The sequence below is a fragment of the Talpa europaea genome (assembly GCF_964194135.1).
Source record: "Talpa europaea genome assembly, chromosome: 6".
NCBI lineage: Eukaryota > Metazoa > Chordata > Mammalia > Eulipotyphla > Talpidae > Talpa > Talpa europaea.
Window position 1 is genome coordinate 74,956,167 of NC_140072.1, and position 21,577 is coordinate 74,977,743.

At 35.9% G+C, this 21,577-nt stretch overlaps 1 protein-coding gene across 2 annotated transcripts in view; it reads right to left on the minus strand.

Moving 5' to 3' along the window:
- The window catches only part of XPO4 (exportin 4), a gene marked incomplete at both ends in the record, with an annotated part of 115,910 nt that overhangs the window by 60,276 nt on the left and 34,057 nt on the right, over positions 1-21,577 (minus strand). For both annotated transcript variants that reach the window (XM_084235210.1, XM_084235209.1), the window contains 2 exons: positions 12,262-12,415; positions 13,133-13,249. In XM_084235210.1, the coding sequence (XP_084091336.1) occupies positions 12,262-12,415; positions 13,133-13,249 (271 nt within the window). The remainder of the gene's footprint in view (positions 1-12,261; positions 12,416-13,132; positions 13,250-21,577) is intronic.

Below are 21,577 nucleotides of genomic sequence, written 5' to 3' on the forward strand. Positions count from 1 at the left end.
CATTGTGCAAAGATGAAAAATGATGTAAGAATTATATAAAATAAAATTTTTTTAAAGTTAGGTAGGTAAAAATATTTGCAAAAGATATTTCTCATAAAGACTATTACCCAAAATATACCCACAAAAATCAAACTGGATTAAAAATTGGGTCAAAGACCTTAACAGACAATTCACTAAAAATATATAGATGGCATATAAGAACATGAAATTGGGGCCTCTGTGGTGGCTTAGGGGTTAAGTCTCAGTGCTATCACTGCTAGGGCCTGAGTTCACTCCCCAGCCAGGGAGCTAATCCACAAGGTACAGAAGACCTCTCCTGTCTTGCCTGCTCAGCTGTGCATTTCAGTAGATCCACCTGTTCTGCTCCCCACTCTGTCACCTGTGAATCCTCTCACCTCTCCGTACCTCTGGCCTACACCCCAGTTTGTCTACGCAAAAATAAAAAGTTAAAGAAAAAATATTTTTTAAAAAAAGAACATGAAACAATCCTCAATATCATGTCATCAGGGAAACACTTATCAAAACAGTAAGATATCATTACACATCTATTAGAATGGGTGAATCTGAAACACAGACAACATCAAAAGGCAGCAAGCATGTGTGGAGCAAGAGGATCTCTCATTCATAGCTGGTAGGAATGCAAAATGGTACTCTGGAAGAGATATTAGCAGTTTCTTACAAAACTAAAGACACTCTCCCACCATATGACCCAAGAATACCATATGCACTTCTTGGTATTGAACCAAAGGAGTTGAAACCTTGTGTCCACATAAAAACCTGAACATGATTGTTTCTTTGTAATTGACAAAACTTGTAAGCAAACAAAACATCCGTCAGAAGGTAAATAGGTAAGTAAACTGTCATCCAGACAATGAAATATTACTCAGTGATAAAAAGAACTGATCAAGCCATGTAAAAAGATGGAGGAATATTAAATACATGTAACTAAGTGAAAGAAGACAATCTGAAAAGGGCATGTATTATGTGATTCCCAATATAGACATCCTGGAAAATACAACAGTATGGAAAAAGTAAAAAGAGCAGTTGCTACTAAGGTTTTTGGGGAGTGGTGGGATGAACGGGTGGAGCACAAAGGATTTTTATGCAGTAAAACCACTCTGAATGATACAGAAATGGTAAATACATGTCATTAAACATTGTCCAAACCCACAGAACACCAAGAGTAAACCCTAATGTAAATTATGGACTTCAGGTGATACTGATGTGTATTGTTTATCAATTACAACAAATGTTCACTTCATGGGAACCTGGGGGACACTGATAATGTCAGAGATTATGCATGTGGAGGAGAAAGGGGACATATGGGAAATCTACTGACTACTCAATATTGCTGTAAACCTAAACAAAGTAACTAATTAAAAGTCTATTTTTAAAAAATAGAGCTAATCAAAGCTCTTAAACATATCAAAAGCACAAATGAACAAAAGAAAAAGATAATAAGCTTGTTTTCAAAGGACACCATCAGTAAAAGGACAACCCATAGAATGGGCAATAAAAAATGGAATATCATGTATTTGCTAAGGGATTTGTTTTAATATATTTGTAAGATATAAAATAAACATTTGTAACTCAAGAATTTTGAAAAGACAAGTAACTGATTTTAAAAACAAAGGATCTGCATAGAAATTTGTACAAAGATGGTTATAACCAAAGATGCTCAAAGCATTTACCACTAGGGTAATGCAAATCTAAAACTCTAAGCCATAATGAGATTCCATTTCACATGAAATGGGATGGTTATAAACAGAAAAACAGTAACAAGTGCTGGCAAGAATGCAGACAAAATGAAATCCTAATACATATCAATGTTAATGTGAAATAATCAGTTGCTGTGTGAAACAGTCTGGCAGTACCTCAAAATGTTAAATGTCGTGTTACCCTATGACTTAGCAATTCTATTCCTAGGTATATATCCAAGAGAAATGGAAACATTCATTTACCCAAAAACTTGTGCACAAATGTCCACAGTATTATTCTATATTGAACACTTATCAATTTTTCAAAAAATGGGAAAATTCAAATGACCACCAAGTATCAGCAAATGAACAGAGAAAAAAAATGTGGTATGCCCATAGAATGGAATAATTTGCAATAAAAAAGAATTAAGTGCTGATGTAAGCTACAACATGAATAAACACTGAAAGTATGCCAAGTGAAAGAACTGAAAAGACCCCACATATTGTATAACTTCATTTAAATAAAATGTCCAGAACAGACAAATCTAAAGAGTTAAAAAGTGAATTAGTAGTTGTCATTGTGTAGGGGTGGGTAAGTTAGGAGTGGGAGGAGTAACTACTGAAGAGTTTGGAGTTCTTTTGGGGGGTGATATTCCCTAAAATTGATTGAGGTGAGGGTTACATGACTCTGAACAAACTCCCTTAATTGTACATTTAAAATATGTGACCTAGGGCCTCCCTAGTGGCCTAGGGGTTAGGTCTCAGCGCTATCACCTCTGGCCAGAGTTCCATCCCCAGCCAGGGAGCTGACCCACATGGCGCAGCAGACCTCTCCAGTCTCGCCTACTGCTCCCTCAAGCAGTGTATTTCAGTAGATCTGCCTGTTCTGCTCTCCACTCTTGTCTCTGCTGAATCCTCTCACTCCTCAGCACCTCTGGCCTATACCCCAGTTCTTCTATGGATAAGTAAATAAATAAATCTTTAAAAAAAAAAAACACATAAAATATGTGACCTATATGGCACAATGTCTATTTTTTAAAAAAGGAAAAATACAGTATTTTTGAACCTTAAGTTTTATGCTATTTACATGTGCCTTTTGTTTATCAACGCCAAATGTAAATATTTGAACATGAATTATCAATTAATAACCATTATTTTAATGAAAAGACAAAATGAATCAACTTGCAAAATGAGTTTAAATCTTAATCCAAGTCTTCTGCAAATGCCAACTCACCACTTCTGCTTTGTGAAGCAAATTAGATGCAGAATGATGAATATTTACTGTCCTAAGTGATTTTTTTTTAAAGATTTATTTATTGATTAATACAAGCACTGGGTACAGTCAGAAGCGCGGGAGGGTGAGAGAATTCACCAGAGCCAGAGGGGAGAGCAGAGCAGGCAGAAGGACCGAGGTACACTGCTGAGGGGAGCAGCGGGTGGCAGGAGAGGTCTGCTTCGTTGTGTGGGATTCTCGCCAGCCGGCTGGGATCAAACCTGCGCTGCAGAGGCTGTGGGCAGCTTCGCAACCCAGCGATCAACTGCTGCGCCACCGGGGAGGCCCTGTCCTAAGTGATTTTTAAAAGGCTACATTAAATAATGGTTTCTCCAACTAGACTATACTTCCATTACATTCCATTCAGTTCAATGTTACACATTTAGATATAGATGACTGTTTTTGGTGGTTAGATCAATGAACTTACAACTATCAAGCTCTCTTCTATATTACATTCCAATAGGTTGGTTATTTACTGTCTAGTAACCAAAACAGATGTGAAAAGAAAAGGCATAGTTCCCTCTTCCATGCAATTTAAAAACCAGACTCAGGCTGTCACTGAACTTAAGTGTGGATACTGATCCCTGGGATCTCCCACAAGAACTTTTAGGACAAGCAGTTATGCAAGCTTTATGTAAAAAGATTGTGCTACCAGCCTACTATCAGTAGAACAAAGATGTTGCATTAATGATAATAGAGTCACACAGACCCTTTCGTCCCATGGAAATAATGACCAAAATCGCTAAAGACACCGACCAAGGTAGGAAGTATAGTTCTACCAATGGCTAAATGTAACTTAATTCATGAAAGAACTAAACCCACATGCTCTTACTGTTAAATCTACAGCACAGCTTCCTGGGCCTCCCTGGTGGCGTGAGGGGTTAAGACGCAACCTACGAAGGTATCGGCAGCCACTGCAACACAAGTTCAATCCCCGGCCAGGGAGCTACCCACATGGCACAGCAGACATCTCCTCTCGCCTGCTGCTCCCCTCAGGAGTGTATTTCAGTCAATGTGCCTATTCTGTTCCCCACTTTGTCTGTGGAGAATCCTCTCACCCCCAACAACTTTACTCTAGCCTGTACTCCAGTTTTTTTTTTTTTTTTTTTTTTTTGTGGGACCCTTGCCGGTAGCCGGGGATCGAACTAGTGCTGTAGAGGCTGCGGGCAGCCTCACAAACCAGCACTCACCCGCTGCGCCACCAGGGGAGGCCCTCCAGTTCTTGTATGCATAAATAAATCCTTAAAAAAAAAAATGTAAAGCACAGCTTCCTGATACACACAAAAAATCCTGTCAACACTGAAATGTATAGAAAGGAAATCAGTAATTCAATTTATATATTAATAAACCAAAATTCACTTGCTTAAATAGATCTCAATATGATTATATATGTTCCAATTTATAACTAAAGGCTTATTTTCAATCTATATGCTACATGCAATAGACTATGTCCACGCCTTTTTCTATTTGACACACTCATTTATCTTTGCTTACCAAAGAGTCCTATCTGGTTCTCCCCTCTGCTTACCTGAAGTGTCCTGCTTTAATCTCTTTTGCTTCTTCCTGGTTCTCACTTTCTTAAAAGTCTTAACATTGGTACTCTTCTCTTTGAATGACTTTTCCTATCCCTGACTTCAATGGTCCTAACATTGGATTATTTCTCAAAGCTTTATCTTCACCTCTAATTTCCCTCCATAACATAACATCCTATCGACAGTGGGTAATTGGCTAATTGGCAATACTTCTAACCCTAGATATGAGTAATATTTTAAAGCTTTTGTTGAGACTTAATCCACATACTATACAATTTACTCATGGGAATATACAAACAACTCAATGGTTCATAATTACACAGCCATCACAATGTAATTTCAGAACATTTTTATCACCTCCAAAAGACCACATACTTATATTTTCACCTCCTTTTTTTTTAATGATTTATTTTATTTATACATACAAGAGCTGGGGTGTAGGCGAGAAGTGCCAGAGACTGAGAGGTTTCATCAGAGACAGACTAGGGTGCAGAACAGGAGGATCTACTGAGATACTCTGTAGAGGGGAGCAGCAGGCAAGACAGGAGAGATCTGCTATGCCATGTTTGAATTCTTGCTGTAGAGGCTGCCTATAGCTCCATAGTGCTGAGACTTAACCCCAGGGAGGCCCTGTTTTCACCTCCTATTTCCCTCCAACTACCCTGGCCCTAACCACTATCCACAGATTTCCTTACTCTGAACATTTCATGTACATGGAGTCACATAATATGTGGTCTTATGTAAATGGCTTCTTTCATTTAAATGTTATCCACATTATAGTATATATCAGTACTACTATTCCTTTTTTATTAACAATATTCTGTAATATGGGTAAAACACATTTACCCATTCATCAATTGATGGATACTCAGGTCACTTCTACTTTTTGCCTATTAAGAATAATAGTGCTATATGCATTCATATACAAATTTTTGTGTGAATGACTACTGACACTTTCGGTAGAATAACTGCTTGTTGTGCACTGTGGGATGTTAAGCAGTTTCTCTGGTATGTACCCACTAGTTGCCAGTAGCACTTCACTACTTGTGACAACTAAAATGTCTCCAGAGTGCCAAATATCTCAAGTGTACAGTATCACCCCCTACTGAGAACGACTGTTGGAGAATTACATTACTTTAGTGTAACTTTGTATGCATATAGATTTTTTTTTAATATGTTTTATTTATACACTAGCTGGGGTACAGGCCAGAGGCATGGGAAGGTGAGAGGATTCACCAGAGACAGAGTGGGGAGCAGAACAGGCAGGCAGACAGAAAGCACTGCAGAGGGGAGCAGTGGGTGTGAAAGGAGAGATCTGCTGCGCCATATGGGAATCTCCCTGGTGGGTTGGGAATCAAACCCACGCTACAGAGGCTGTAGACAGCTTCACAGCACTGTGCTCAACCTGCTGCACCATTGGGGAGGACCCTGCGTATAGATTTTTGATCTAAGATCATAACAAAACAAGTCAATAAATATGACAGCATTAAAACTCAAATTTCTTTTATCAGCACTACTCTTTGTACATCCTTGTTCCACTGTTGTGCTAGTCTCAATTGGTATCCCCAATAACTTTTTTTTTTACGCGATAGGGTGAGAGGACTCACCAGAGACAGAGTAGGGAACAGGACAGGCGGACTGATGAAATACACTGCTGAGGGGAGCAGCAGGCCAGACAGGAGAGGTTTGCCCAGCCATGTGGGACCCTCGCCAGCCGGCCGGGATCGAACCCGCGCTGTAGAGGCTGCAGAGAGCCATAACATTTTTATAGTCATATTTTACATAAATTTCTGAGAAATTTCTAAAAGCTTCAATAGTTTCATCTCAAAATTTCCCTGTAGGCAATCAAATGCACATTTTGGTCTGTATTTGCATCCTTTCATTTCCCAAGAAATAATGCCTAACACATACAACATATAAAATTGCTGGGCTGAATATGTACATTTAACATTACAGACCACTGAGTTTTATGAACAATATCTCTTTCCATTACGCTTTTGTATTTCAAATTAAGAAAAGCTGTTAGGGCAACTGAGTTACATATTAACAGAGATCGCAACTATTTAGGTAAAATAAATAAAAATTTAATTTAATTTTTAAATATAACAATTACATTTCAAAAAATAAAAATTAAAGCTATTATAAAGAATAGCCAATTATCACTGCAATGAAAACTATCTTCAGCAAAATCACAGATACAGTGCTTCAGTACAGAGATTTTCTTTAAGAGAGCTCAATTTAAAGTTCTATACATGTCAAGTAAAATTTTAAAATAATTAGAATGGATTCATCATAGAACATTAAGAACATTTTATAAATAAACCATCCCCAAAAACCTGAAGTCAGAACAGACTCAATCTTATTCTGTGAAGTAGCCTATGCAAAAATCTACTACCTTCAGGTAAACTAGCCTTTCAACACCCAATAAAAACCAAAGTTACATCTCTGGCCTGTACCCCAGTTTTTGTAGTCATAAATAAATAAATAATTCTTTTAAAAAAAAGAAAAAAAAAAAAAAAGACAAGTAATGGAAACCCAGTCCTGTATCTCCAGTGCATACTTTAGTAGTAGAGAAGTGGTTAAACCCCAGCACTGTCCTCCTCTTCACATAGATATCATAAACAAATTTTTTGGTCAAGATCAATGAGGAAATGGAAAAATCTAAGCCTACAGAAGGAAAACAGAAACCCTCCCCTGCCCCACAAAATAATTACATTTTGATGTCAATGACTCATTGTTCCTATCTATATACATTCAATTTGTGATTGTCTGAACAGTTCTCACAGATTAAATTCCATCTGACTGCATGGTGGTGGAAATCCTCACTTTGATTATCTAATAAATCCTTTGTCTTTTATTTTAGTCAGCAACATCTAAAATTATTCACCCCTAAAACTTTAAGCCTAAGTCATTTCAGTAGAAACTTAATAGTAGGACAAATCAAAAGGACAGAGAGGTCACTGGCAGACATCAAAGCTGGAACAATATGGGCATCAAAATAATGAATGATAGGAACAGATAACAATCCATTCCAAAGAATAAGAACCTGTGAGTAATACTGATGCAAATAGAAGAATGAATAAATAAGAAAACTTCCTAATGGGGAAATGCTGCCAAATAAATGCAAAAGGTTTGCTATCTTACAACTATTGTAACAACTGATCCAGGCAAGAATCACCAATGCAAGCTAGAGCTAATCAGTGAAACATTTAGGAGAAAGAATATTTATATAGTCTGTAAGTATAACATGGCAAATTATTAATTATAAAAGGAAAGGGAAGGTTTTGGGGAAATGTCAGGAACCACCATAATCAAGTGATTCAAGCCAATACTTTATCACCCCAAATGGTAAAATGACATACTGTGTTCCCTGCCACAAAGTACTGAAAGGGACTGCTATAGTATTACTACAAAATTACAGTATCACTGCTATAGTATTACTACAAAAAAAAAATCTGAATCTGGGCCTCCCCGGTGGCGCAGCAGTTGAGCACTGGGTTGCGAAGCTGCCCACAGCCTCTGCGGCCCCGGTTCGATCCCTGGCTGCTCCCCGGCCACCGGAGGAGGGTCCCACATGGCGCGCAGACCTCTCCTGCCGCCCGCTGCTCCCCTCAGCAGTGTACTTCGGTCCTTCTGCCTGCTCTGCTCCCCGCTCTGGATCTGGTGAATTCTCTCACCCTCTCGCGCTTCTGACTGTACCCAGTACATGTATAAACAAAGCAAAACAAACAAACAAATAAATAAATAAGTAAAACATGCCTCTATTAAAAAAAAAAAAGTAAAAAAAAAATCTGAATCTAATCATGATGAAACATTAGAAAGACACAAATTTAAGCACATTTCTAAAAGTTATTAACCTATACACTTCAAATATGTCAAGTCTATGAAAGAAAAATAAAGGACTGCTCCAGATCAAGGACAACTAAATACAAAGCATTAAAAATAGCTATAAAGACATTGAGACTAATGACAAAATTTGAATATGGGCTGTAGATCAGATGATAGCATGTATTAACACTAAACTTCTTGATTTTTAAAACTGTACTATAGTTTTGTAAGACATTCTCCTATAAGAACCACAGTGCAACATTAAAACTCTTCATCACAGGAAAACATACAGAAAAACATACACGAAGTATTCAAGGGTAAATGGATGTAATGTGGACAAATGCTCCCAAATGGTTGAGATGAAAATGTGCTTAAGTATCTACATGCATGTACACAAACATGTACATATGTACATGTATGTGTGAACAGAAGTAAAATAAAGCAGACAAAATGTCAACAATTGATGAATCTTCATAAGGGGCATATGGGAATTCTTTGAATTACAGTATTTCTGAATGTTAAAATTACAGCAAATACAGAGATACAAAAAAGGAAAGTAGATTACAAAAATTATGAATAGGGATGGATAACGATAATTTAACATAATCTTATTTAACATAATGCCACTCTAAATAATGATCAAATATATTTGATACAAAATATACAACACATTTTACAAGATCTACTTGCTGTTCATCTGCTTATCCTAAAAGATAAATCATATTTCAAAAAACCATAAACTTAAAACATATTAAATATGTTAAGTTTGATCATTAGATCCTGTCTAAAGTACAAAATTATTAATTTTCTCCCCACTGATGAAATGACAGATTTCTCATTAATTAACAAATTGGATTCCTTGGAACTAATTTCTTTAACCACAAAAAATGCAACTTTAATTCATTGCCATGTTTTTTTTCCTCCTACACTTTTTTTTTTTAAATAGAGGCATGTTTTATTTATTTATTTATTTGTTTGTTTGTTTGTTTATTTATACATGCACTGGGTACAGTCAGAAGCGTGGGAGGGTGAGAGAATTCACCAGAGCCAGAGCGGGGAGCAGAGCAGGCAGAAGGACCGAAGTACACTGCTGAGGGGAGCAGCGGGCGGCAGGAGAGGTCTGCACGCCATGTGGGACCCTCCTCCGGTGGCCGGGGAGCAGCCGGGGATCGAACCGGCGCCACAGAGGCTGCGGGCAGCTTCGCAACCCAGCGCTCAACCGCTGCGCCACCGGGGAGGCCCTCCTAATCCACTTAAAGAAAGGACTACTTAACTATGTAGTTCAGTTAGCCAACAAACATCAAAAGTCACATAGGAAATCACTTGTAATTCTTTTTTTTTTTTAAAAAAAAAATATTTATTTATTTATTTATACAAGGACTGAGTACAGTCAGAAGCGCGGGAGGATGAGAGAATTCACCAGAGCCAGAGCGGAGAGCAGAACAGGCAGACTGATGAAGTACATTGCTGAGGGGAGCAGCGGGCGGCAGGAGAGGTCTGCGCGCCATGTGGGACCCTCACCCAGCGGCCAGGGATCGAACCCGTGCTGCAGAGGCTGCGGGCAGCTTCGCAACCCAGCGCTTAACTGCTGCGCCAACGGGGAGGCCCAACTTGTAATTCTTAAAGTAGAATATAAGCAAGAAAGATTAAAATCTACTTTTCTTTAAACAAGGAATTATTTCCTTTGGCAACAGGGTAGTAGTGATTATTGTTTTTCTATGACAGGTTTTCCAAAGCTTTCTTGAAATCTTTATAATATTTAACAAATATTTAAAATGTTTGTAAAATACTTAAGTGTATCTTCAAACAAACTTTGTTTCTAAATTCCTAGAGAACTGTTTCCTTTTATGAAACAGTCACTCTTCAGCCAACTACATTTTCTCTAAAACAGAAAGTTTTGTGACTTTTTTTTTATTAACAAAGATTAGAGCAAAATTATATTGTGACATTCAATGGGGAAATTATTTTAATGTAAACATAAGAAATTCTTGCCTCTTAACAACCAAAATAATATATTGAAAATATAAAACTGATTGTTAGGAGAAGATGATTAGAGACTATTGATTAACTTCATGTTAGCTTTGCACCACAAAGCAACAACTGATCATGGTTCCTTTGGGAAAGAAAACTGGAGAACTTAGGTTTTGAGTCAGAGACTCACTTTCCTATCCAGCATTTTGTACAGTTAATTTTCCATTACATTAATATATTAGCATGAACCCCTGTGTTTATAGCAGCACTATTTACAATAGCTAAGCTTTGGAAACAACCCAAATGCCCAAAAATAGATGACTGGATCAAGAAGATGTGGTACATATACACAGTGGAATATTACTCAGCAATCAAAAAAGATAAACACATGCAGTTTGCAGCAACATGGATGGAGCTAGAAGGAATCATGCTCAGCGAAATAAGTCAGAAAGAAAAAGAAAAATACTGGATGGTCTCACTCATAGCAGGAATTTAGAAAACCTAAATAAGGGACCAGGAAAAAGACTAATCAATACAAAGTAAAAATCAAAATCAACAAGCAACTATAAACCAGAGACACACTAGGGGGGGCGGGGGCGGGGAGAGGAATGATTAAGATCAAAGTAAGGGGAGGTGCAATTGTATGGGGAATATAACCAAAATGAAAATGCATACATTGTGCAAAAATGAAAAATGATGTAAGAATTATATAAAATAAAATATTTAAAAATATATATTAGCTTGAAAATAGAAGAAAAAGTTACACCCCACTTGGTCCTTTAAAATCCCACAATTTCACTAGCCATAAATAATTAGCTAATTTCTTTGTATATGAATGTAGTAGCTCTTTCCTCTGTTGAAAGAGAAATGTTTCACCTTACTTTTTTGACATGATTCATTTTCTTACTATCTTTGTCTCCTAAATAGATATTTAACCCTTTTTGTCCCAAGAAAGGATGGATTAAAGACATCGAGAACAGGTTAAATTTCCTACAGTATCCTATACCATAAGGAATATATTAGATCAAGAAGAAGATAATAAAGATAGCTAGCTGATGAACTGCTCTATTCAAATAGACCAGTAAGAGCACAATAAATAGTGGTTAATTCTTAAGTGTTTTAAATGTACTGTTTCATTTAATTAACTCAACAATCCACACCTACCCATAATACTTTTGGCATAAACTAAGACCTCAGATAAATAACTTACCTAAGATGAACTGAGACTTGAATCTAGATTTGTTGGACTCAACAATGATACAAATGAGTATCTATATACTATTTATTATTCCTTTCAATCAGCAAATGTAGCAAAACACAAACTTTATGAAATAACTTTCTAAAATATAAATATATCCCAACTTTAGTACCTGATTAAAAAAAAGATAATATAACCTATTTAAATTGTTTTATATTACTAAAATAATCTGCCAAAAATGAAATTACCATATTTTTATATTGGAAAAGGCCTTCAAAGAATAAACTTATCAAAGGATAAGCTTACCATCTACACTTAAACAATATCATTCACAAAAACCAAACCAGAAAAGTCCAAACTAGCTTTAAAGAATGTCAGCTCAAAATTCAATCTAAATCACGTTACAAAGAGAATCAGTTTCCTGATAAAATGCACTTCCTGTCTTTTCCCTTTACCTCAAGAATACTATTCTGTAGCAACAGTCCCATCATCTACCAAATGTTTCCAATTTATTCAACCATTCTGCACAGAGTTGTAAATACAATTTAAAATGTTCTAGTAGTCCACTGCATTGAGGAATTATAACATAAAAGAAAATTGTTTCTAAAAAGACTTATTTTTCCAACATGTTTTTACAAACCTACATGGGGTGAGAAAAATTATTTATAAACCTTAATTATGACTGATGATAAAGTGCTCCAGTCATAATTATATCACCTAGGAAAATTATCACAAAAAATTATTCAGTTGTTAAAAGGATATAATTTGGAGGAAGAAAGTTCCAGCTCAAGACTTGATTGGCAAGTGCAAGATAACGCTGAAATACAGAAGACATTTGAGCATTGAGGTTTTCGCGCCTGCTGAACTCTTGCAGAACTTCAACAGTTAACATGAAGATTTGACGAAGGTCTTCTTCCTATAGTATATGTTACACATATTTTTATATCAAAAGCTTATTCAAAATATAGTCCCTTGTAGAAGAACAACACAATTTAATAAAAACCTTAACATTTCCAAAGGAAAACACTATTTCCTTAAGAACTTTACATTTTCTGTTCTGCTCTGCTCGTATTTTTCATCACAGTATGCTTTCAAAAGACAACAATCTGGCCACATATACTATAATATACATGGAACGCTGTAGAGAAGTCAGTCTTTGACAACCACTCCAAGCTGGAAGGGGCCAGCTGCTATAGTGCAGAGCCCTCAGACTGAAGCCAACTTGTTCACATAACTCTACTTCAGAGCCAAACAATACATAGGCGACAAAGAGGCCACACCATCTGCAATAACATTTTAAATACACAGCGCTCTTTGGCATTCTGCCAGGCCTATTTTTAAGGCCGACAGAGTCCCACCATTTGAACTGGTTACATCTAAACACAGAGCAAAACAATAAACTTAGGATCTTCACAGAAGCATTTTTTTTTGTTTTATTTAGACTAATATCAAACAAGTATTCTAAATTGTCAACTATGTTCACCAAATCTATCACTTTACTGTATCCTTGCAATCACACCACAAATCCTCAAGTACTGGTTACCATTCAACTAGATAAAGTATTCTTACTCCATTAGGAGCAGATTGAGTAAAAAATGAACAATCTAATAATTAAAATATAAGGGAAACATACCTGAAAAATTCGTTTGCAGTTACCATGGAATTCCATACTTAGTCCAATGTTACTAGTTTTGCTTGAACTTGAGAATTCACTCAATAGTGCAGTTAGGATAGAACAGGCCAGAGTTTGCTGTAATTATTTGATAAGAAATAATAGTGAGGCACTACTTTTTCCAGTGTTTTGCTTCAACAGAACATTTGTTCAAACATAAATACTTTCTATTAGATCTTCTACTACATCTTTAGATCTTATACCTACCAGTCAAAAATTAGATATGGCAAATATTAGGTTATTAGTTTTCCTTTCTAAATAATAAAGTAATAGTACTTTCTCAACTCCAGTTGAGAAAAATCCATTTAAGACTTGAACTCATACATAATACAGTGCAAATGATATTTTAAGATAATTAATTTTGAATGTATTACCTAACTCAAACAATGATTGCTATGTCCTTTTTATATTAAAAAAGGAAGTGAGGGCCTCCCTGGTGGCACAAGGGGTTAGGCACTGCACTATGAAGCAATTCATAGCCTCTGCAGCATGAGTTCAATCCCCGGCCAGTCAGGGAGAAACCCACATGGCGCGGCAGACCTCTCCTGTCTCCCCTCTGCTTCCCTCAGCAGTGTATTTCAGTCAGTCTGCCTGTTCTGTCCCCCACTGTCTCTGGTGAGTCCTCTCACCCCCCGCACCTCTGGCCTGTACCCCAGTTCTTGTATGCATAAATAAATAAATTTAAAAAAAAAAAGAAGTGAGATTTGGAGTGAGGTTTGAACCCAGGTCTATCTCATTTTATATTCTGATATCTGTATTCCCAAAAAGATAAAAAGTGACACAGATTTTATAGTTTTCAAAATATTAACCAGGTAATACACAAAAAAATTTTAAGGAAGATAATGATTTTCCCTCTCAATGGCTCTATTCAATAGACTGCTAATATCGATTTACTGCTTTTATTCATGTAACATTTAGAGTGAAGGTGCCAAGGATGGATACAAATTAATTTGGCAAATTTCCAGGGGTTAAACAGAAATATGCACACTACCTCTGAACAAGGGGAAGATTAAAGTCAAGATGATACTATTTATGCAAGCTTATACAACAGCTGAAGAGTCTACCCACCCACCAACTGCAACATCTTTGTTCAGAAATGCTTCTGATGTCAGTACCTTGACCTTACAGATGCTTATCTTGGCAAATCTTGGGAAATACACAAAAAATTAAATTCCTAAAGAGTGGCATGAGTTGAAGCTTAATGATGGTTACATGAGTAACCAATATACAACTTGCCTATTTTTGTGTGTCTAAAATTTTCCTTTAAAAAAAGCAGAAATGAATTAAATTCCTATCTGTCTCTTAATTTCAACTAAAATAAGCATGACTGTATAACTAATATATATGCAACTTTTCAGACTTTTTCACACCAGGAAATCCTAGCAACAGAGAACAGAAGCAGAAAATTCCCTGGGGAGTTAGAGGGAGGGTGGTACAATGAGGACAGATTAAGCAGCCTTCAACAATAATAAAAGAACTGTTGAAATGCCTGGTTTAGTTCAAACACACACACACACACACACACACACACACGCAATTCTACTTAAAAATATACTTGTTTTAGTATAAAAATGCTTCACCTTTCCCAAATCTTTAAGTACACAAGTTTTAATGTCTTTGCACGGCCCCAGACACACAGAGAAGAAAGCAGGCACTAAAGAGGCTCTTACAGAGAAAACACTTTTATCACACAATCACTTCATTTTACAGTTTAAAAGAATCTTAAAAACTCACCAAGTACAAACCCTTCAATTTTACTTAGTAAAACTACTTTTAAAAAAAGGTCTTTTAAAATTGTGATTAATGATTAAAGTGCCAACAATCAAAATGTCAACATTTAAATAACATTGGAATCAACAATGAACATAGTTTTTAAATACAGCTAAGCTTTGGTGGGGAAAGCAGGTGTTAAATTCAGTTTAGTAAAATTCAGTGGAGAAAGGCAACGCACAATGATCTATATAACATGCCATCATGATCCTGAAAGCAATTTTTAATATCTTATTTTTTCAGTCTTAGCTTTTCATTTATCTTTTCTAAGTAAGAGTTCAAGAAGATGGAACTTAAAATCAATTTCTGTATCTCAGATCTCAATTTCTTGAAAAAAGAATTCATGCACTACCTAATCAAAACTATGCAAGAACCCAGAAGAATCCAGAAGCATTTATTAAATAAACTTATTATTATAAATAGTTTTTAAGTTTTGTGGCTAGTGTTTGTTAGCACTAACATATTCACCACAAAAATGGCATTTTTTTAACTGTGACCTCATTCAAATGTTTCGTAACAATTCTAATGAATAACTGAAGCATGGACTCAAAATTTTTTAAATGTGTGTTTATATTTAATAAACTTCCTAACAATAAATGAATGTGACTGTAGTCAACATATGGAAAAATAAGTGAAGGAAAGGGCAGGAGCAAACAAAGTCAAGAACATTTCTGAGGTCAGAAAAAAGGATTTTTTTAAATAAAAGACTCTTGTAAGCACAAACGTTCTTGAACAAGGAGGCTTTAGTGGGGAGGATGGAATTACTTTATAGAGTTATAGCAATAGAGATCTCACCAACATATCAAATTTTCAACTAATAAAAAAGTTCAAATCCACCCATAAAACAAGTACATTCAAGTACTTTCATGCATGGAGAAATTACACATATCACAAGTCTAAGACTCATACCCCAATGTCTATCCATTTTCAGTATTTATTTATTAATTTTAATTATAGTTTATTAAAATAAAGTTAGATGCATTATTTTGTAAAGAGACAGCTAGGGAAACAAGCCATAAATGAAATCGTAAGGGAGAAATAAGGAGGACAGCTCCTGGCAGCTCTCCTCCCCAGCCTGCCCACTTGTGTCTGTGCAAGCGTCCTTTCCTTTTTTTAATAATAAACCTTCTCTTTTGTATTAAAAAAAAAGAAAAAAAAGGGGACAGCTCCTTATTCAGAGAGAGAAAGGAAAGAAGGGGGACATCAAACCAAACCTACCTATGAGAAATCACAAGTTTTTTGTTTTCCTTACCCTTGTAGAAGGTTCGCTGTCTGCTTGCTTCAGACCTTTAGGTCTCAATGGTCATTCCTAATGCAGTACTCTTAACTCCCCCTGAACTGACAAGTACCCTCAAGTGGTTTCTCTCTGACCTCTGTCACAGGAAGGGCTAAGATATTAATTCCATACTAGAGACAATGACTCTGATATTTAGGAGGGTTAGAAACAAAAGTTTCAAATAATTAAAATTGGTGAATTTTAATTAAATCAGCTCAAAGTTGACTAACTTTGAGCTGAAACTGTCATATTGAATTAACAGGGATCAGATCAGTATAAAAATACCATTAGCACAAATCTTAGATTTATAAGTGGTTAACATAGTACTGTTTTCTTTATCCAAGATCTAAAGAATTAAGTTAAAGTCAGTTAATTTTCCAAATTCAGCAAGCAAGTATTTTTTAGTGAAACATACTTCATGTAAATTTCTCCAGAAGAATTATTTCTAAGGAATCTATTATTTGATGGTATAACTTGAATACTTGTCATGTACTAAAACATACCAGACTTTACACCCCCCTTTTTTTTTTAAAGATTTATTAATTTATTTATACAAGCACTGGGTACAGTCAGAAGCGCGGGAGGGTGAGAGAATTCACCAGAGCCAGAGTAGGGAACAGAACAGACAGACCGACGAAATACACTGCTGAGGGGAGCAGCGGGCGGCAGGAGAGGTCTGCGCGCCATGTGGGACCCTCACCCAGCGGCCGGGGATCGAACCGGCGCTGCAGAGGCTGCAGGCAGCTTCGCAGCCCGGCGCTCAACCGCTGCGCCACCGGGGAGGCCCAGACTTTACACCCTTTGACAAAGTGGCACCATCGCCCAATGCTTTTTGATTTATGTTGGTTTTATAGCTTTTCTGAATCATGTTTTGTGTTAGTGTCTATCCCTCACTGCTGCTGGCAATTTGACTACCACTAACAAGTAGTCCTTAATTGATCACTCTATTTTCATCAAGTTAGAAATCAAATAATAAAATTTACTAAGCTATCAATATATCAAAAATAAATTCTAATTTAAAAAACTACAAGGCTCTTTTGGGAGCCCAAAAAGTCAAGAATCTCACTGTTTAGATAAGTCAGAAAATATGGGTTCAAACAGTTTAAGATTTACCACTTCAAGTAAATGAAGGCAAATCATTTCATCTTTCTTGGCCTCAGTACCTAATCACATGATAGTCCTAAAGTTCTAATTAGATAATGCATGTAAAAGTAGTATGTAAATACAGCAGGCTAGAATAAGACAAGGTAAAATGTCAACAGTACTTTTGTCATTATCATAAAATACAACCACCTATATTGTTTTTTCTGGTCCTCCTGTGATTTTCTACATTCCACCTAATTAAAATTACAAGGTAAGCTATTAAATAAAAAAAAGATCCATAACTGAAGCATCATTTAAGGTACAAAGTAGATGCTTGAAATGTCATTTGGATTACTAAGAATCAATGTTAACTTCTATGCTTGAAACTTTATTAACACAGGAAGATGAAAATTGAATGTGATGTGTTCCCTAATTTTTAGCTGTTGACAACTGAAAGGTCAAAGTTTAAACACATAAAACAAGTAAAAGTGTTCAAAGTTATTATAGTCATACATACTTTCTTTTGTTGGTACTGAAAATTCACAGGTTAATATATTGGTTAACAACTTAAGTGACTTAAGTCTTATAGTGGAATTCTCATTTCTAGTAAAAGCCATTAATTTCTTGATAGTGATTAAAAAAAAAAAACACTTCAGAAATAGATTGCCTTCCTCACCAGCTTACTGTCACGAGTACAAAATACTCAAACACTAACTTCAGCTGACAAAATAAAATACCCTTGTTCAGAAAGAGGATTCTCTTATAATAGCCTGGCTCTTGCCCCCGGAACTTTTATTACCAAGAATAAACTTTATGAAAGGTTGCCATACATAAAGCAGACTTCCAGCTGCTGTTCTAAGTAAACATCAATGAGACTTGTGATAAGAGAGATTAAGCTATCACATCCAGGCGCAGCACTGCTATAGACAAGGAAATTTCTCACCCACTTCACTCTAGCCTGGTAAAGAGGAAGAAAAGAGGTTTAAATGCAAAATGAAAACAGCAATAAGAGTGATTTAACTATGCTTACCACTTTCAAAGGAAATAAAACAAGCATGAGATAGATTAAATGTTAACTTATAATTTTCTTATTTTCCTTAGGAAATAAAGTATCCATATCTACCCCTCTTAAATTAGCAGAGTAAGTCTGACAGTATTGCAAACTGAAATGAGGCAACCAGGGCAACCTTTATAACCATAGAGAAATGACCTGTTCAAAGATGGTGAAAACAACATATTATTTAATAATTGTACAAACATACTTACTCTAAGGATTCATCATAATACACGGAAAACAACTGTGTGTAAAAAGACAATCTCCTCTGGAAATATTTTTTGTATTAGGTATTTTGCCATAGTACTATCTGTAAAAAACCCAAGGCTATAAAATATTAAAGCATTTAAAGCAAAGCTAATGTGTAAGTCACCTTGTTTTTAAATACAATTAGTTTCCATCTGTGGATAATAGCATAAATCCTTTCTTCTCATTTTCAAAACTTAAAATATTGCTTGATAGGAAAAGAGATAATTTAATATAGTTCACATCCCAAAATAGTGTAAGAAAGGAGTGTGAGATGACACCTAACATTGTCTTTCCTCTTCTGACCAGCCCTGGAAATGAATATTATCATATTTATTTTATAAATTAGTGAATCAGTATCTAGATAAATTGAGCAATTTGCTCATGTTAGGTAATAAGTGGCAGAGTGGGTATTTAAACTTAAGTATAAAACCAAAATCTCAGTGTTGTATTATACTACACTACCTCTAAACTTATTTAAATATGTGTATTAAACTAGTACATAGTGTTGGACCACCCGAAATTAATACTCTTAGAAAGGGAAAAGTGCAAGTCAAACTATACTAAGTTTCTGGCTAATGAACTGTCATTCTCAAAGAGGTGTAAGGAGAAAGATACCTAATTTAATTAATGAGGTTAACCTTTTCTTTCATCTACAGCAAACTATTAGTCAATTTCCTCTTCTTTTCAAGTATCTCTTAAAATCACCTTTAGAAATAAAGTTTCTAGCTGAAGGTACTGAAATCAGATCACACTAAAATTCTCCGAAACAGTCTCAAGATTTTCTGCCATGGCAATTAGAGTATTTAAGCTAAGAGCAATGATATCACTTGTGCCTGAGAAGCTTCTGTTCCTCACTCTTAGCAAATCAAAGAGAAATCATCACATCCTGAACTTCTGTCCTTTTCCTAACTGTAGAAGCAATCATTGCTTCCCCTTTAATGACCTAGAAGAATACAGTTTGCAGGGGAGCCTCACCTAATTGAAGGCTTATCAGTGAATATGACTTCTCTAACCATCTCATCTTTACTCTCAGAGCAGGGATGAAGCACCCCCTTCTTGTATGTCAGGTAAAAATGTAAAGTCCTCCACCCCACTCTCTTTGGTGCTGCAGGTCCCAAAATGCAGGATAAACAACCTAGATCAGCTCCATAAGTCTTTAAAATCAACAACTACGTAAATTATCCATGTAATTGTTAACTTTTGACCTTTTCTCCACCTAATCTGTCTGATGCTACCTGTTTGCCCACTTGGTCTTAAGAATCCAGTTGGGTTAGGGAATTTTCTGCCTGTACCTGACACTGCCAATATTTTATCAGTGTTCTGACCACTTTATCATTCTACTTTTTTTTTCAAAATTTTAAACACCTCTCCCACTGCTCCTGTCTCTGGGACTAATAAAACCATAAGTAAATTTGTGAACCACTCCCACAAATTCTTAACAGTCTGAGAGAAAGAAAAAGAGAGTGGCGGTTGCAATAAAATGTCTCACTTGTCTGTAATCACATTTTAGACCAGCTGAATGAGCTAATTTCAAGGTGCCAGACAACAACAAACAGTAAGTGGCCACAGGATGGTATTTAACTTGCCATATAAATGTAAGAATATTTTTTAAGTTTAATATTTACAAGTGGTCATCACACCAAATTCACCCAGTAATCTTGAAATTAAATTCTACTTCCCACTTCTGATCCCCTACTATTATAAAGTTCTTAGCCCTGTTAATAGAAATTCAACTCAATTTTAATTTAGTCTGTTTTGGAGTATGTCATCAAGACATTAAATTACCCACTATTCTCAAAGTGGAAGCACTGTAAATAAACCAACATCTTCTCTGATCAGTTACATCTTTTCCAGTCATTCTCAGAACATTAATTATTTCAGTGGCTCCAAAATTCACTTGTCAGGGTTGCACTGGGACTACTTTTTGTCAAATTACTCAAGGGGAAAGGAAATGGAAAACACAATTCCTGAGTATGTGTTCACTTCTGGGAGAAGAAAGGGACTCTTGATCCTTTGTCTGCAGCATCCTGTGTGAAAGCTAACTATGAGGAATGAGGGCAGCAGAAATACTGCCTTAATGCTGAAATCACAGTCAATGGGATCACCAAACTAACAAGGAAAAAGACATTAGTCATAAGTATATAGATCCCCAAATTACTGGTTAGTTTACTAAAGTTTAAACATTGAAGAATAAGCAGGACTCCTTTACTGTAGCTTTGTCAATGAAACATGTCCTTAAGCAGAATATAAACTATGAAAAGTAACTAGATTCAGGGTAGAAGGGTCTAGGTTAGTTTGAAGCAGCAGCTTCAGTTGCGAACGTTTGCCCTACTATTTCTGGCTAGTTACATCCAATACTGGCTTACCCTCAAATATCAGTGATGCAACCACTGAATCATGCATGTAGCCATGAGCTAGGCAGCAAATGCTAATGAGAACTTACATAAATAACAAGTTTACTGTTATACAACTAGTACATGTAGCACTGATGATCAGTACCTCAAGAGCAAAGCTCTTCATCAAAAATGGAAACCATATTTACAAATAGATTGAGTGTATATGTTAATATAAGCCAAAAGCAGCTTCCCAATCATTTTTAACTCAGTAATTTTTATTTATATGTATAAATATATAAATATATATATTACATTATTGTTCGTTTTTGTACAATGTTTGATTTCTCCTCTGAGGTGTAATCCCCATGATAGTCCCACAACCTAAGTCACCCGAGAACCATCAAAATATCCCCTTGTGCTCTCTTCCCTCCCATTTTGCTCCTTCTCCCTCTCCCTCCCCTGATGAATGTCTTGGATTTATAGTTTCCCTGCTAGTTTTATCTTTTTTTTCTTCCTGATCCCTTGTACGGTTGCCCTATGTTCCTCCTATAAGTGAAACCATCCAATATTCTTTTTCATTCTGACTTATTTCACTACCTCAGTAATTTTTTATGAAATCTTATTTGTATGCTATCTTC